This window comes from Salmo trutta, chromosome 1 (assembly GCF_901001165.1).
Source record: "Salmo trutta chromosome 1, fSalTru1.1, whole genome shotgun sequence".
Lineage (NCBI taxonomy): Eukaryota > Metazoa > Chordata > Actinopteri > Salmoniformes > Salmonidae > Salmo > Salmo trutta.
In genome coordinates, this window is record NC_042957.1 from 28869227 (window position 1) to 28888248 (window position 19022).

Sequence of the window (19022 nt, forward strand, 5' to 3'; positions counted from 1 at the left end):
GGGGACTTTCCAAGGGGCAAGCTAACGTTCTAGTCGTAAAATATTTTTGGGTTGTTGTGTACTCTGACATCAATAATTGAAGTTAAATGCTATTTTACAACCAGAAAGCATGGCTTAGAGCAAAATGGTGACTATATTGGAATAAATGGCTAATAGCTGAGATTTAATGAAGCAAACCCTGATGCAAAATTTATGTCTACTTATACCAAAAACGTAGTCCTTTGCTAAATCAAAGTACTCAGCTAAATGTTAACAAAAGCGCAATTCTTTTGTCTAGTAACTTCTCTTTCCAAGATGTTGAGTTTTGTGAATTAAACATGGAGGAGTGGATTTAGGCACTGCAACAGCTATTTCCTTATTGGAAGAGCTGGTGCAGAATAACAGTCTGTCCTCAAACAACTCAAGGATCCAGAGAGGCAGATATGTGGTTCCCTCCACCACACTGAAGTCTCACCTTCTCCAGGGATAGAATCTGTTGCCTCTGCCTGTCATCTAGTGCGTGTGTCTTGTTCTGGAGGGCCCCGCGTTCTTCCTCTAGACGGATCACCTTGTCCTTCAGACGAGACTTCTCAGACTCCAGGTCCCGGATGGCTGCCTCGTGGGTCATCTGAGTGGCCTGCAGGCTGCCAATGTGACCTGGCAAGGAGAGGGGGGAGAGAGAGAGAGAATGAGAAACAGTCCAGCCAGACAGTGTTATTATACTGGACAAAACTATAGACGCAACATGCAACAATTTCAAAGATTTGACTGAGTTACAGTTCATATGAGTCAATTGAAATGAATTCATTAGGCCCTAATCTATGGATTTCATGCCTGGGAATACAGATATGCATCCGTTGGTCACAGATACCTTTAAAAAAAAATGGGCCTCACAATGGGCCTCAGGATCTCGTCACGGTAATTTTGTACATTCAAATTGCCATCGATAAAATGTAATTGTGTTCATTGTCCGTAGCTTATACCTGCCCATACCATAACTCCACCGCCACCATGGGGCACTCTGTTCACAACGGTGACATCAGCAAACCGCTCGCCCACACAACGCCATACACATGGTCTGCGGTTGTGAGGCAGGTTGGATGTCCTGCCAAACTCTCAAAACAACATTGGAGGCAGCTTATGGTAGAGAAATGAACATTCAATTCTCTGGTCACAGCTCTGGTGGACATTTCTGCAGTCAGTATGCCAATTGCACGTCTGTGGCATTGTGTTGTGTGACAAAACTGCACATTTTAGAGTGGTCTTTTATTGTCCCCAACTGTTTAATCAGATTCTTGATATATCACACCTGTCAGGCGGATGGATTACCTGGGGAAAGGAGAAATGCTCACTAACAGCACAACAGGGATGTAAACATAGCACAATCTCCTGTCAACAGGTATGCTAGCTGGAGCTGGAGCTACCTACCTCCAGAGTGAATTAAACACCTCTGTGGGTTCTGGTTCATTCTGCCATCCATGGGGAATGTATCATACCAGTAGAAGAAAGAGAGCCGCATTACAGATAATAATTATTGTGAATAGACAGACGGAAGCCTACATAGGTTTCCTGTGCACCTGTTTAATTTCAGAGGGGCATAAAACCAAAGATACTTTTTTTATTTTCCGAAAAGAACAGATGCAAGCTTGTGCAAAGGCTGCAATTTTTATTTTACTTATTTAATTATATTATTTTATATTTATTTATATATATATATATATATTATTTTATATTTATTTATATATATATATATATATATATATATATATATATATTATTTTATATTTATTTATATATATATATATATATATATATATATATTTGTACATTTTTGTGATATCCAAATCAAACAAATTTTATTAGACACATGCGCTGAATACAACAGGTAGACCTTACAGTGAAATGCTTACTTACGAGCCCCTAACCAACAATGCAGTTTAAAAAAATACAGATAAGAATAAGAAATAAAAGCAGCAAGTAATTAAAGAGCAGCAGTAAAATAACAATAGCGAGGCTAAAAGAGGGGGGGGGGGCAATGCAAACAGTCTGGGTAGCCATTTGATTAGGTGTTCAGGAGTCTTATGTCTTGGGGGTAGAAGCTGTTTAGAAGCCTCTTGGACCCAGACTTGGCGCTCCGGTCCCGCTTGCCGTGCGGTAGTAGAGAGAACAGTCTATGACTTGGGTGGCTGGAGTCTGACAATTTTTAGGGCCTTCCTCTGACACTACCCTCTGTAGTGCCTTGCGGTCAGAGGCCGAGCAGTTGCCATACCAGGCAGTGATGCAACCAGTCAGGATGCTCTCGGTTGTGCAGCAGTAGAACCTTTTGAGGATCTGAGGACCCATGCCAAATCTTTTTAGTTTCCTGAGGGGGAATAGGTTTTGTCGTTGCCCTCTTCATGACTGTCTTGGTGTGCTTGGACCATGTTAGTCTGTTGGTGATGTGGACACCAAGGAACTTGAAGCTCTCAACCTGCTCCACTGTAGACCCGTCGATGAGAATGGGGGCGTGCTCGGTCCTCTTTTTCCTGTAGTCCACAATCATCTCCTTTGTCTTGATCACGTTGAGGGAGAGGTTGTTGTCCTGGCACCACACAGTCAGGCCTCTGACCTCCTCCCTATAGGCTGTCTCGTCGTTGTCGGTGATCAGGCCTACCACTGTTGTGTTATCGGCAAACTTAATGATGGTGTTGGAGTCGTGCCTGGCCATGCAGTCATGAGTGAACAGGGAGTACAGGAGGGGACTGAGCATGCACCCCTGAGGGGCCCATGTGTTGAGGATCAGCGTGGCGGATGTGTTGTTATCTACCCTTATCACCTGGGGGCGGCCCGTCAGGAAGTCCAGGATCCAGTTGCAGAGGTAGGTGTTTAGTCCCAGGGCCCTTAGCTTATTGATGAGCTTTGAGGGCACTACGGTGTTGAACGCTAAGCTGTAGTCAATGAATAGCATTCTCACATAGGTGTTCCTTTTGTCCAGGTGGGAAAGGGCAGTATGGAGTGCAATAGAGATTACATCATCTGTGGATCTGTTGGGGCGGTATGCAAATTGGAGTGGGTCTAGAGTTCCTGGGATAATGGTGTTGTTGTGAGCCATGACCAGCCTTTCGAAGCACTTCATGGCTACAGATGTGAGTGCTACGGGTCAATAGACGTTTAGGCAGGTTACCTTAGTGTTCTTGGGCACAGGCACTATGGTGGTCTGCTTAAAACATGTTGGTATTACAGACTCGGAAAGGGAGAGGTTGAAAATGTCAGTGAAGACACTTGCTAGTTGGTCAGCGCATGCTTGCAGTACACATCCTGGTAATCCATCTGGCCCTGCGGCCTTGTGAATGTTGACCTGTTTAACGGTCTTACTCACATTGGCTGTGGAGAGCGTGATCACACAGTCTTCCAGAACAGCTGGTGCTCTCATGCATGTTTCAGTGTTATTTGCCTCGAAGCGAGCATAGAAGTAGTTTAGCTCATCTGGTAGGCCCGTAGCAACGGGCAGCTCTCGGCTGTGCTTCCCTTTGTAGTCTGTAATGATCTGCAAGCCCTGCCACATCCAACGAGCGTCAGAGCCGGTGTAGTACGATTCAATCTTAGTCCTGTATTGACACTTTGCCTGTTTGATGGTTCGTCGGAGGGCATAGCGGGATTTCTTATAAGCTTCCGGGTTAGAGTCCCGCTCCTTGAAAGCGGCAGCTCTAGCCTTTAGCTCAGTGCGGATGTTGCCTGTAATCCACGGCTTCTGGTTGGGGTATGTACGTACGGTCACTATGGGGACGACATCGTCGATGCACTTATTGATGAAGCCAATGACTGATGTGGTGTACTCCTCAATGCCATCGGAGGAATCCCGGAACATATTCCAGTCTGTGCTAGCAAAACAGTCCTGTAGCTTAGCATCTGCTTCATCTGACCACTTTTTTATTGATCTAGTCACTGGTGCTTCCTGCTTTAATTTTTGCCTCTAAGCAGGAATCAGGAGGATAGAATTATGGTCAGATTTGCCAAATGGAGGGCGAGGGAGAGCTTTGTATGGATCTCTGTGTGTGGAGTAAAGGTGGTCCAGAGTTTTTATCCCCCTCTGGTTGCACATTTAACATGCTGATAGAAATTTGGTAAAACGGATTTAAGTTTCCCTGCATTAAAGTCCCCAGCTACTAGGAGCGCCTCCTCTGGGTGAGCATTTTCTTGTTTGCTTATGGCGGAATACAGCTCATTCAATGCTGTCTTAGTGCCAGCCTCTGACTGTGGTGGTATGTAAACAGCTACGAAAAATAGTTTATCATAAGATACTCTACCTCAGACGAGCAATAGCTCGAGACATCCTTAGATATCGTGCACCAGCTGTTATTTACAAAAATACATAGTACACGTAGTTACAGTCTTGTCCCATCGCTGCAACTCCCGCACTGTTTCTTGACACACTGCTCGCTTAACCCGGAAGCCAGTCACACCAATGTGTCGGAGGAAACACCATACTGTACAACCTGGTGACCGTGTCAGCATGCATGCACCCGGCCCGCCACAGGAGTCGCTAGAGCGCGATGGGACAAGGACATCCCGGCCCGGCCAAACCCTCCCCTAACCTGGACGACGCTGAGCCAACTGTGCGCCGCCTCATGGGTCTCCCGGTCGCAGCCGGCTGTGACAAAGCCCGGGATCGAACCCGGATCTGTATTGCCTTAGACCGCTGCACCACTCAGGAGGCAAAGGCTGGTCAATTGAACCAACATTATTTCACGACTTGCTGAGATACTGTATGCATAGACTTCAATATTGGTGGGAATCATGTAGGACCAAGAGTGCAGTAGGCCACTATTCACTCGTGTTTTTCAGGTAGTGTAGTACTGTGGGTTGTAACAGAGAGAGCATGAAGGAGGAGAAGCGGGTGCATAGTCTGTCAGTAGGAGGAGGAAAAGAAAAGAGGAGGAGGGAGAGAGTGCAGTAGGGTGTATACTGCCAGTAACAGAGGGAGGAGGGGGGAAGAGAGACGAGGGGAAGAGAAGGAGAGTGCAGCGTTTACCGCTAGGTTAAGAACGCTAATAGAGAGGAGGTGGGGAGGAGGGTGGCATGCTAACTCACTGGCTTTGAGGAGGATCTCTGTGGCCTGCTGCTGCACACGATCTCTGGTGGCTTCCAGCTCGCACTCGGCTTCCTTCTGTCGGATCTCCACGATCTCGGCATCCTGCGTCACCTCGTCCAGCTGTTTGCTCAAGTCCTGGAGCACAGACACAGAGCACAGGTTAGCCCACACTACCGAGGCACAGACACACCTACTGTAGCACAGGGTCAACTCACTGTGTTCATTCACTCTCCCTAAACAATGAAACAGTATATATGACTTACTCACTTATACTCTCTAATTATCACTTAACTTTCTCTTTCTTTCTCCTTCTGTCTTATCACCATCACTCTCTTTTTTAATTCCTGCATTTTCACTCTCTGTAGAGATGTAGAGAGAAAAAACACTTTTCATTCTTAATTGGACAGCGTTTACAGCATAGTGCATGTTCTCTACTGCTCTCAAGGACTCGTTACCTATGAAATAATACATCGGATTGGCCATGAAATAGGCACTTAGCTTTACATTTCCCATGGGAATAAAACCCATTTGCAAGTGGTGTTCTAATAAATATCTTGACTCGTTTGGCAGATTATTTTTTTTTTTAAATCTGAAAAACCTGTATGGAGGAGTTGATGTTCTTTAAATGAATAGATTAAGGGACTACATTTCCTCAAGCAAGAATCTATTTCACTAACGGAAAATGAATATCTGGGTGTTAACCACAGAAGTCTTGCCCCAAATCTTTTTGATGATAAGATGGAGTATCTTAAGAGCCAAATGTAGACTACTTTTACAGCCCGGCTTTCTTTCTCCAAATTGTCTGCCATTCACTAGGCCTAAATTAAGTCTGCATTCTTTGTAGAGGGACACAACATGTAGCGACAGTAAAATAAACATCTGGAAGAGAGTGAAACAGGGGATGCATTTTGATTGTCTAGTATGGTGTGATTTCCCATTCTGATTGGTCCGTAGGGTGTGATTTCCCCGATGAGCAGGTGCAGGTGTGTGTGCAATGAGCCGTTTAGGGAGAGAGGACATGCTTTAATCGCTCTCTCAGTTTGTTTTGTTCCTCTTAATGAAAAACCCAATTGTGGTGGCATGGCTGATATCATCGTGTCACACCTGCCTTCCTGATAAGCAGTAGGCACCCATCTCATACTAAACTGACTGGATGGGCTCCTGGGAGCTATCCATATAACACAGTCCCACCAATACATGTTACGGGGACTAGGTCTTTGGTTTACTGAAAGGGAATATCTATAGTAACCAGTATTATTAAATTACAATTAAATCACACTGGGATTTTCAGGATTATCACACAGGTAATTGCCAAAATAAAGGAAACACTTCCTGAATTAATTAAGCAATTAAAATCCCATCATGCTTAGGCTCAAGTATAGAAAGTTGCCCATTATTTTGGCTACCATGGCTAGAAGAGATCTCAGTGACTTTGAAAGAGGGGTCTCAAAGGACCAAAGGTAGTTTAAAGAGCGTATGTGTCTCAGTCAACAGAGCTCAATTTAACTGAATACTTATAGGACATTCTGGAGCAGCGCATGAGACTTCGTTTTCCACCACCATCAAGAAAACACCAAATGATGGAATTTCTTGTGGAAGAATGGAGTCGAATCCCTCCAACAGAGTTCCAGACACTTGTAGAGTCTATGCCAAGGCGCATTGAAGCTGTTCTGGCGGCTTGTGGTGACCCAATGCCCTATAAAGACACTATGCTGCTGTTTCCTTTATTTTGGCAGTTACCTGTATTAAATGCTTTCTGGGCTAAACGAAAGATTACCGTAATAATACAACATCAACGCTAGCTACATATCTTCTACTATGAAGTGGACATGTGTATCTCTTTAAGACTAATAGCTTTGGGGCCTTTCATTGAGACATTTAAGCCACAGAGGGGTATCTCCACAGCCTATCTTACCTTGATGTTGCTCTCGGCTGCAGTGAGCGAGGCCTGCAACTTGTGGGACTTCTCCCTGTGATCCCGTGCCTCCTCCTGCACCCTCTGCAGCTCGGAGCGCAGCTTCCCCAGGGTCTTCTGCAGCGCTGCCTCCTGCATGTGGAACTCCCTCCGCAGCTCCGCCTCAGTCTTCTTCCAGGCCTGCAGGTTGTCTGCGGTGAGCTGCTGCGTACGCTTCATGGCCTCCAGCTCGCGCTCGTAGAAGGCCTGGGCCTTGTTAAGCTTGGCCTCATACTCCTCCACCAGCCTCTTCTTGTCCCCCTTCACCTCGTCCACGCGCTCCGACAGGGACTCCACCTCAGCCTTGTGCAGCTGTCCCAGTTTCTCCTGGTCCTTGCTGTGGTTCTGGTTCTGGCTCTGGTGGCTGCGGAGCAGCTCCGACACCTCCTGCCGATGGTTGGCCTTCAGCTCCTCCAGCGCCAGCTTCTTCTCCTGCTCAAACTGGGCCTGCGCCGTGCCGAAGAAGCGCAGTTTCTCCTCGAACGAGCGCCGCATCTCCTCCACCTCGCGGGACATGGTGACAACACGCTTTGTGTGCTGAGCCTCGGTGCACAGCTGCATGTCCTCCACGCGCTGCCGGTAGGTCTCGAACTCGGCGAGGGCCTGGCGCTTCATGCGCTCGTGCAGCTCCATGGACTCCTCCATTGACTGGATGCGCTGCTTCAGGTCCATCTCGTCACTGATCTTGCCCTTGTACTGCATGATCTTCTCCCGCGTCTCCGACAGGATCTGCTGCACCTCCTCCTCATGCGCCTCCTTCAGTATCTGGATGGCAGCCTCGTGCTCGTCGTTCTTGGTGTTGAGGGCGTAGATTACCTGGGGAGGCGGGAAGAAAATTAGAATGGGAGACAGGATAGAACAAACGCATATCCAATGGCTTTGAACGGGTGCTGGAGATCAAAGTGAATGTCCCTCAGCAAAAACCTGTATGGCGATGCGTTAGCAGTCTTCTCCGGTTCAGGCGATAAAAGTAACCTTAATGTACATCAGCAAGAAAGTTCAAGCTTTGTATGATAGCATTGTCCTGAAAGTAAAAGGTTTCTCATTACATGAACTGTCTGACTGCAGTCATAAAACACTTATGAGACGCATGATTGACAGTTGAGTGAGTGGCTGACCTTTACCCCCCCAAAATTACTTCCAACTGAAAGCCCGGATAATCTGACTACAAAGTGATTTTGGGAGAAAATGAGTTTTACATTTACAGTTTAAGAGCCATGAGAAATGTCCCCTAATCTAATCCTCCCCCTACTGATCCAGGGTGTTTGCTCCGGGCTGCTGCCCTACGGAATAAGGCTATTTGTTTTCTCGCCAGATACACACATCCAATAATTCATCATGCCGAACAGTTGAATACTCTTGATAATCCTTGTTTACTTAGTACAAAAGCCTGTCATCACAATAAGATAGAAAAGAAAGGAAAAATAAAATGCCCTTTTCTGAGAATTCTATCCATATTTTGTACACCAGGGTGAAAACATCGGAAGGACTGTGAAGTTCTTAAATGTGTTGCCAACTTGCCAGTGTTTTTGATATGCAAAACCTTTTAGAATATGTTTAAACAGACTTCTTTTGTTATCACCCTTAAGATTGTCTGTTACGGCTCTTCATCAAATGATAGTAAATGCAACACATTGTACCCAACCAGGTAGGTCAACATTTTTATCAAAGGTTTATTCAAGAAAATACAAACCCACCAGGGCTTCCTGGCTTCCTATTGTAACCTCCCCTGCAATCCTTCAAGCACATTATCATGTCTCAAAGGAGATAAGAGGCCTATGCAGCAGTATCTCAGCTCAATACCCATTATAGACCTTAGGCCTAATCATATCCATCCTTTAGATCAAATAATCATGTCCTCGTTGAAATGCATTTTAGGGGAATGAAAGGACCCCAGCTTGTGACGTTTCTCACAAGCAATGAGGGGCTGAGTCTGAATTCATTTCCATAATTGTTTTGACAAATGATTAGGGGAGAAAGCTAAAAGTTCTGTGCCTATCTGGTGTTAGTGCGGCAATCTAGCTAGCCACATGTGAAGAGAGAGATAGAGGGAGAGATAAAGAGGCAGGGAGTGAGAGAGAGATGGATGGATAGAGAGAGTGAGAGAGAGAGAGAGAGAGAGAGACAGAGAGAGAGAGAGACAGAGAGAGAGAGAGAGATTGCGGTTTGTTGTCCCATGGTCTCAGCGGGTGAGATGGCTTTGGCAGAGAACCGTGATGTGGTGTCATCATTCCATAATGGATTCTCCCCTCCATTTGACCTGGGAGGAACCCAGGACTACCTCCCATATAGCCTCCATCCATTTTTATCTCTATCACGCAGCCAGGCACGGCTCAGCACCGTCAGCTCCTGCAGCACGGACCCTACAGCCATTTAGTAGAGCCAAGGGCTTTGGAATGAGCTGACTCAGCATTCTCCCAGGATCCTCTTCAAAAAAAGAGAGCGAGAGATGAACTGATTTAGGCGTATGTGTTCTGTTTCAAATAGAACGCAAACGAAATGCACTGACAAGAGTGAAACAAATCAACGTCAAAGTTCTGTATCGATTGCAGACTCATCAAAGTATTGCTGCTACCTGTCTTTTTCTTTATCACAAGTCTAGCCGTTTCCCAAAACCCATATCCTCCCTCTTTAATTAAAAGGATATCCTCTGCTCCCGAATCATTATGTTAGGCTCCATGTGTTATTACCATCCCCATCTCCCCAGGTGAGATCAATGTGTGGTTCTGCTGCCTGAGATGTTCTCATAATGACAGTGACTGGGCTAATGAATAAGACAGCACTTAAAGAGCACAGAGCAGTACAAAATAGATTTTTGTACAACGCATTGTGAACGCTGAATCTGGGATTGCAGACGGATGCATTCATCACTGACGGGATGAACCCAATATAACACTGGCTGCTTAGTAGTCAGCCTGAAACATGAGCTGAAAGCCCCAAGAGTGGGCCTAGACCTACTTACCATTAGCTACGAACGTGTTTGCTAACTGTCTCAGTCTTAACACTAAGCTCCAATAATTGCTTAAAGGTGAGCCTTATTCATGTTCCCAGAATGGTTTGAGGATGCTGAAGACAGAGAAGAAAGGGTAATCTCTTAGATCACGAAAGGCAAAGACATCTCAAGGCAACACTGGAGGCTCTGGGTTAAGTTTCCAGAGTGAACTACTCAGCATTGCCCATCTCACAGACTCTGGAATACAGAATGATGATACACAAAGGAGTATGGATCTGAATTATTGCCATAAATGAATGACGACCAGTAATCCCAGGTAGCAAGATTTAGATATAGAAGTGAACAGCGGGTGTCAAACTCAAAGCCCCCTGGTTGTGGATGTTAATCTTTGGGCTGAAGCCAGCACGTTCGGCACATGACGAGGCATCATCTGCCCCAAAAAAGGAGGGCTCAGCTCAGGTTTGAGAAATCCAAAGCTTCTCCTCCTCTCCTGGCACTGGTGATTGAATCCCTCCTACCGCCCAGTGCAGGGGTCATTACTAATGTCTGAACATCAGCAAATGAGACCTTGATGATAGCGATTATCACCGCCGTTTGCAGAGGAGTGCGGAAGGGTAACATTATGTTCAGTACAATGGGACGCTCTGTAAACAGGGCCAAATTATACTGAACAAAAATATAAAAACGCAACATGTAAAGTGTTGGTCACATGTTTCTTGAGCTGAAATGAAAGCACAAAAAGCTTATTTCTCTCAAATTTGGTGCACACACTTTTTTTTTACATCCCTGACAGTGAGCATTTCTCCTTTGCTAAAATAATACATCCACCTGGCAGGTGTGGCATATCAAGAAGTTGATCATTACACAGCATGATCATTACACAGGTGCACCTCCTGCTGAGGACAAGAAAAGGCCACTCCAAAATGTGCAGTTTTGTCACACAACACAATGCCACAGATGTCTCATGTTTTGAGGCAGCGTGCAATTGGCATGCTGACTGCAGGAATGTCCACCAGAGATGTTGCCAAATAATTTAATGTTCATTTCTCTACCATAAGCCGCCTCCAATGTCGTTTAATAGAACTACCAACAGGCCTCACAACCGCGGACCATGTGTAACCACGCCAGCACAGGACCTCCACATCCGGTTTCTTAACCTGCAGGATGGTCTGAGAGGAGCCACCCGGACAGCTGTTGAAACTGTGGGTTTACACAAACAGAAAATGTCTACAGAAACTGAAAGTTGAAAATGTCCCAGTTCTTCCATGGCCTGCATGCTCACCAGACATGTCACCCATTGAGCATGTTTGGGATACTCTGGATAGATACACTACCAGTCCAAAGTTTTGGAACACCTAGTCATTCAAGGGTTTTTCTTTATTATTACTCTTTTCTGCATTGTAGAATAATAGTGAAGACATCAAACTATGAAATAACACATATGGAATCATATAGTAACCGAAAAAGTGTTAAACAAATCCAATATATTTTATGTTCTAGATTCTTCAAATAGCCACCCTTTGCCTTGATCACAGCTTTGCACACTCTTGGCATTCTCTCAACCAGCTTCACCTGGAATGCTTTTCCAACAGTCCTGAAGGAGTTCCCACATATGCTGAGCACTTGTTGGCTGCTTTCCCTTCACTCTGTGGTCCGACTCATCCCAAACCATCTCAATTTGGTTGAGGTCGGGGATTGTGGAGCCCAGGTCATCTGATGCAGCACTCCATCACTCTCCTTCTGGGTCAAATAGCCCTTACACAGCCTGGAGGTGTGTTGGGTCATTGTCCTGTAGAAAAACAAATGATTGTCCCACTAAGCCCAAACCAGATGGGATGGCGTATCGCTGCAGAATGCTGTGGTAGCCATGCTGGCCAAGTGTGCCTTGAATTCTAAATAAATCACAGACAGTGTCACCAGCAAAGCACCCCACACCATAACACCTCCTCCCCATACTTTACGGTGGGAAATACACTTGCAGAGATCATCTGTTCACCCACACCGCTTCTCACAAAGACACGGCGGTTGAAACCAAAAGTCTCCAATTTGGACTCCAGACCACATTTCCACCGGTCTAATGTCCATTGCTCGTGTTTCTTGGCCCAAGCACGTCTCTTCTTCTTATTGGTGTCCTTTAGTAGTGGTTTCTTTGCAGCGATTCGACCATGAAGGCCTGATTCACACAGTCTCCTCTGAACAGTTGATGTTGAGATGTGTGTGTTACTTGAACTCTGAAGCACTTTTTTGGGATGCAATTTCTGAGGCTAGTACCTCTAATGGACTTAGATTGGTTCAAATGCATTAAGAAGGAAAGAAATTCCACAAATTAACTTTTAAGAAGGCACACCTGTTCATTGAAATGCATTCCAGGTGACTACATCATGAAGCTGGTTGAGAGAATGCCAAGAGTGTGCAAAGCTGTGATCAAGGCAAAGGGTGGCTATTTGAAGAATCTAAAATCTAAAATATATTTAGATTTGTTTAACACTTTTTTGGTTACTACTTGATTCCATATGTGTTTTTCATAGTTTTGATGTCTTCACTATTATTCTACAATGCAGAAAATAATAAAAAATAAAGAAAAACCCTTTTGACCGGTAGTGTATGTACAACAGGGTTTTCCATTTCCAGCCAATATCCAGCAACTTCGCACAACCATTTAAGAGGAGTGGGACAACATTCCACAGGCCACAATCAACAGCCTGAGCAAACCAAAGAAAAGGCGATGAGTCGCCATGCATGAGGCAAATGGTGGTCAACCCCGATACTGACTGGTTTTCTGATGCACGCCCCTACCTTTTTATTTATGGTATCTGTGACCAACATATGCATATCTATATTCCCAGTCATGTGAAATCCCTAGATTTGGGCCTAATTAATTTCTTTCAATTGACTGATTTCCTTATATGAACTGTAACTCACTAAAATCTTTGAAATTGTTGCAGGTTGCGTTTATATTTTTGCTCAGTGTAGCTGAGAGCGGTTATATCTCAAAGGACAGCGCTGCAGAGTGCCTGTCCGCCATCAATGCCTCGGTCATGCCAATGACTGTCTGTATCCCACTATAATAGGACGCAGTTGAAGCCAACATAAAAGCCAATCTTGTTCATGTGATTTTAGAGTGTTTCCAGTTTTGTAAACTTAATTTCTAACTTGTATTCACTATTCAGTATTAGTTGGACTAAGTCACGTACAAATGTACAAATATACCGCATCAACCACCTCAGAGGCTCCTTAAAGAAGTGAGATGCTGATTCGCAAAGCTACTGAATATGCATTAAGTGTGGAAATGGATTTAATGAAGTCGAAAGAAAGTGCTAATTAGAGTCATTATAGGCACAGTTTCCACTAAACTGCGAGGTGCACCTAAAATCCAGGAGGTAATTAAGGCAGATAAGGGGGTAGCACAGGGCCAGCTCTGTAAACTGTGCTTAGTTTCATACAGAGGGAACACTGACTGGAACTTTGCTATGCTGAGCAGATTCTCCAGCAGTGTGACACAAAAATTCCCCCACTGCAGCATTTACATGGCCTGATTGTGAATAAGTTTCTTTAAAAAGCCTGACTTAGCAGTACTTAATATATTATTTTTTCCAAGGTCAAATTAAATGGAAGGGTTTGGCGTACCTTAAAGGTTGCTCAAATCGAATAGTTAGCCTAATTTCAGTTTATGTGACAAAACAAGCAGTGTAGAGAATCATTGTACCATCTAAACCGCTGTGAAATATATTTTCAATAACCAAAAATATTGTATTTTTAGCTGTTTGAAGCTGGTGTACAAAACCAAAAGTAAAAGATGCAAAAACAAAACTTAAGAGCGGGAAGCATAGAAATATCCCACATAGACTTGCTTTCAATTAGAATGACAGATCTATAACTCACATTTCTATGTGAATTTGGTCAGGTCACCCAAAAGGTTACATGTTGCAGCGTTAAGCCTCTCATAGACAGAAGATTATGGTTTACGTACATAGGCAGTAGTAGCTTAACCTCTTACATCTGCTCCAATATCCAATGATGGGCGTGGCGCAAAATACAAATTCCTCTAAAATCCGAAAACTTCCATTTTTCAAACATATGACTATTTTACAGCTATTTAAAGACAAGACTCTCGTTATCTAACCACACTGTCCGATTTCAAAAAGGCTTTACAACGAAAGCAAAACATTAGATTATGTCAGCAGAGTACCCAGCCAGAAATAATCAGACACCCATTTTTCAAGCTAGCATATAATGTCACAAAAACCCAGAAGACAGCTAAATGCAGCACTAACCTTTGATGATCTTCATCAGATGACACACCTAGGACATTATGTTATACAATACATGCATGTTTTGTTCAATCAAGTTCATATTTATATCAAAAAACAGCTTTTTACATTAGCATGTGACGTTCAGAACTAGCATACCCCCGCAAACTTCCGGGGAATTTACTAACAATTTACTAAATTACTCACGATAAACGTTCACAAAAAGCAAAACAATTATTTTAAGAATTATAGATACAGAACTCCTCTATGCACTCGATATGTCCGATTTTAAAATAGCTTTTCGGATGAAGCACATTTTGCAATATTCTAAGTACATAGCCCAGCCATCACGGGCTAGCTTTTTAGACACCCGGCAAGTTTAGCCTTCACCAAAATCACATTTACTATAAGAAAAATGGTCTTACCTTTCCTGTTCTTCGTCAGAATGCACTCCCAGGACTTCTACTTCAATAACAAATGTTGGTTTGGTCCCAAATAATCCATAGTTATGTTCCATCAGCGACGTTTTGTTCGTGCGTTCTAGACACTATCAGAATGGTAAATAAGGGTCGTGCGCATGGCGCATTTCGTGACAAAAAATGTCTAAATATTCCATTACCGTACTTCGAAGCATGTCAACCGCTGTTTAAAATCAATTTTTATGCAATTTATCTCGTAACAAAGCGATAATATTCCGACCAGGAATCTGCGTATCGCTAAAAAGAGGGAAAAACAGAAAGGCGGGGGCGGCCAGTGCACGCGCCTAAGCCTTTTGTCTGCTGATAGACCACTTAGCAAAAGCGCTCGTGTGTTTCAGCCAGGGCTTTGAATTACGTCATTCAGGTTTTTCCCGGGCTCTGAGAGCCCATTGGAGCCATAGGAAGTGTCATGTAACAGCAGAGATCCTTTGTAATGAATAGAGATGACAAAGAAGGGCAAGAAATGGTCAGACAGGGTACTTCCTGTACAGAATCTTCTCACGTTTTGGCCTGCCAAACGAGTTCTGTTATACTCACAGACACCATTCAAACAGTTTTAGAAACGAGTGTTTTCTATCCAAAGCGAGTGTTTTCTATCCAAAGCGTTGGAGTGTTTTCTATCCAAAGCTAATAATTATATGCATATTCTAGTTTCTGGGCAGGACTAATAATCAGATTAAATCGGGTACGTTTTTTATCCAGCCGTGAAAATACTGCCCCCTAGCCATAAGAGGTTAATTAGTCTTTACACAAGTCATTGTGTGATCTTATCTAAGGCAGGTTTGATTGGCTGTGGCCCTTTATTAAGTAATAGATGGGCGTGTGAAGGGAGGCCTTCATGGGGTGCCTGCCATCTCAATCTAGAAGGGGGGCTGAGTAAGAGAGTGGCTGTATGAATGTTTATGTTCATCCTTCATTCTATACTGGTCCGTATCGTAATCAGGGCTGTTACGGTGACCATATTACTGCCACACAATGGTGGTCACTAGTCATGACTGCAGTCAAATTCCACGTTCCACATTTAGTCACGGTAACTAGGCTTCTCCAAAACTGCGCTCAGATGCTTCTTTTGGTCATTAGTAGCCTACCAAACTTGCTAACTGCTAGTCACTAATGGCCTGCTACTCAGCACTCTATTGTCCCTCTAATCACTCTGACATCAATGCAAATGTGATAAAAAATCTAATCAAACACTTCATGAGAGGCCATGAGCTCATGTTGTAAAACATTTCATTGGGCTATGCAATTGCGTGAGAAAACAGAGTGATAGCCGCTAATAAAACGATGAGGATCCCATCAGCTTCAATAGGCTAGGTCTACTATGTTTATGTCTCAACTTTCAGAATATTAAGCACATTGCTTCTCTTTACAACAGGATTATAGCCTACCTGGCTGGCATGAAAATTAACCACAAGAAAAGTGTCCTAGATTCGCTATTCAAGTGCATAGGTTACATGCATTTTTCCCCCTGCCACTGTTCCAACAAGTGCATGATAACAGTCCACTCTAACTCAAAACTAATTTCACACATATATTATTTAGTGTATGTAAAGACAAGATGAAATTATGAATAGTCTAATGGGTGACAATATTATCACTTGTAAATGATGTATTATCACTTGTGAATGATGACCATAGTTTGCAGTAAGACAAGAAACAGAGCAATACTTTTTTGTGGTTGTGACTTTTTCAAATAGTCGCACACCTCATGTAGCCTGGGCCTATATGTTTCGATAAGGTTTGTATCATAACTAATGTGGCCAAATAACTCCAAACGTAGCCTATTGGCCTAGGACCCCTGGAACACGGTTAGAGAGCACATGGCTTACAGACCCTAGTGAAACGTGTGTTCTTATAAATCCAGTCATTGTGCAATCGCGTGTGAAAACAGAGTTTTGAATGGCAACTATTTATTTAAAAGAGGACCACAGCTTTCTCCTGTTGCTATATTTATTGCTCAATTCTTAAAATTAAGCACATGAATCTGTTTTACAACTAGTGTAGTCTAACTGGCCTAAATAGGTGGAACGTGAGTTTCAAGTTTGAGGGAGATCATTTTCAACATAATTATTCCCCTTTATAATAAAGCATTACATTAATAATAGCATTTGCAGACATGTAAGATAGCCTACTGTCAAGACGTGGCCCTTTGGTGGTGTATATCGTGGCTTCCCCCCTCTCTCACTCTCCCCACCACAAGTTTTATGACTTCACGACAGGTCATAAATACCTGGTAGAAACTGCCATGCAGTACTGAGGGAGAGAGTCTACCAGAACAAAGCGTTTCTCTTTGTTCAAACCTCCTAATCCCCAAAATGGGAAAACTAAACAATATTTCTATTTTTGAGAATGCGGGAATGGTCCGTGGACACTTAAGGAACAGTCACGACGAGTGTGTTTCATTTGGTGATCTCATGAAGGACAGGAAACACACAACTGTTTCTCTTAAAGTGTACATATCCCATCTGTCAGGTTTACATCTAATTACTGTAAAATGAATGAGTAAATATGAAACTATTTGTGAAAAGATGTAATGTGATGTTAACCATCTAAATGAGAAAATATGGGTTTTCATATAAAGTTAACCAAGTCAGTAACCACGCCCACGTGAGCATAGATATTACGTCGGCGTCATGAACCACCCTTTTCTCTGAAGTGTATAAAACCCACTCCTGACGAAATTCACATTAGACTAGAAAACATGTAGCTGATGCTTCATGTGAAATGGTTAAGAACTATAATAGGCCACGGAGACCATACAGCGTGTAGGGTTGGCTACGTGGCTGGAAAGGATTAAACTCTGAGACTATCGATCACTACAGAATAAGTGAGAAATTCTAGACGTCAAATTACTAGTCTGCAGCTACAAATGACGTAAACCTAGAACAAGAATACAGACAACCGCTGAAGCATCTATCTTCCGAATGGTACTCTGAAGTATCCATTCTAACCACCTACAACCACGAAAGACATTGTGACTTTGGGGGTGTTAACCAGAGATTCTGATGAACTCTACAGGACGATCGAGGATTCCAACAGAGAAGACAACAACGACATACCGATGTAAATATATGCATTGCAATTATTCTCAAATGAACGGCCGTTCATGTGCAAAGGATTAGCATTTCAATGATTATAATTATCCACTGTGTGTAGTGAATCCATTTTGTCTTTCCCGCTCTTTCACAGTCCCCACCCCTTTCCTTTGTCTACCAAGCCGTCATATCAGCTTAGCCCACTAGGGACTTTTCTATCATTGTTAGTAACCAGTATCTACTGTTTGTTTGTTATGTATTTCTGTGATTAGTTAGTGAGTAAATAAATCATTAAGCCAATTTTTATATTGCTGATTCATTATGGAAACTAGGTTTTGTGCAGATATCCAAGGGTTTGCGTTGTTCTGTAATGAGAACTGATGAGGTAATAATAATAATTCATTATTAGAAGACTAATTTATTAGATATTAAAATGTCTGAAGAGTTGAATTCAGAAAATTATGACTCTGTAAATCTCAACATTTTCCGTGGTGCCCTGACTTTCTTGTTAATTAATGTTTACATGATTAGATTAATCCCGTAATAATTAAACCTAGAGAACTGATTTGATATAAATAAGTCTTCACATATAATGATAGTCCAGACACGACACTACTATTGGTAATGTGATGAGTAGATTGGATAGTCATAATTTTGTCTAATAATACTATGACAGCTTATTGTGAAATAGACACAAATTACTTATTCGAAATTCGTGACTGCCTATGTACGCAAACCATAATCTTCTGTCTATGAGAGGCTTAAAGCAGCAATATGTCATTTTCATCACAAAGAATTTTGTTCATATTATACAATTTTCTTTTTTCATAATGCATTCGTGTACATTACACAAATTCCAATTTGTTGTGGCTAACGTTAGCTAAGCTAAGGGTTAAGGTCAGGGTTAGGTTTAGGGGTTAAGGTTAGGGTTAGGTAACATGCTGGCTAAGTAGTTAAAGGGTTAGGTTTAGGAGTTAGGTTAAATGGTTGGTAGAAGGTTGGGCTTATGGGAAAGGGTTAGCCAAGATGCTAAGTAGTTGCAAGGTAGCTAATTAGCGAAAATGCTAAAGTTATCAATGATGAGATTCAAACACACAACCTTTGGGTTGCTAGACGCCTACCCATCCTTCCCAACCAACCTCCCTTCTATCTCCCTCCTATCATTTCTGTCTTAAGTAACCTTTGGTCTTTATCTGTGATTGAAATGCACTGTATACAAAATCGTTTATTGCACATGAAAAAATATATTTTTTCGTGTGCCTGTCACAAATTTCCAATAAGCAATGTGTCTATTTCACAAT

At 43.1% G+C, this 19022-nt stretch overlaps 1 protein-coding gene across 5 annotated transcripts in view; it reads right to left on the reverse strand.

Moving 5' to 3' along the window:
- Positions 1-19022, reverse strand: part of LOC115193349 (protein FAM184A) — a 167310-nt gene that overhangs the window by 60888 nt on the left and 87400 nt on the right. For all 5 annotated transcript variants that reach the window (XM_029752102.1, XM_029752109.1, XM_029752098.1 and 2 more), the window contains exons 3-5: positions 6966-7820; positions 5050-5185; positions 455-636 (exon numbers count right to left, since the gene is read on the reverse strand). In XM_029752102.1, coding sequence (XP_029607962.1) covers positions 455-636; positions 5050-5185; positions 6966-7820 — 1173 coding nt within the window. The remainder of the gene's footprint in view (positions 1-454; positions 637-5049; positions 5186-6965; positions 7821-19022) is intronic.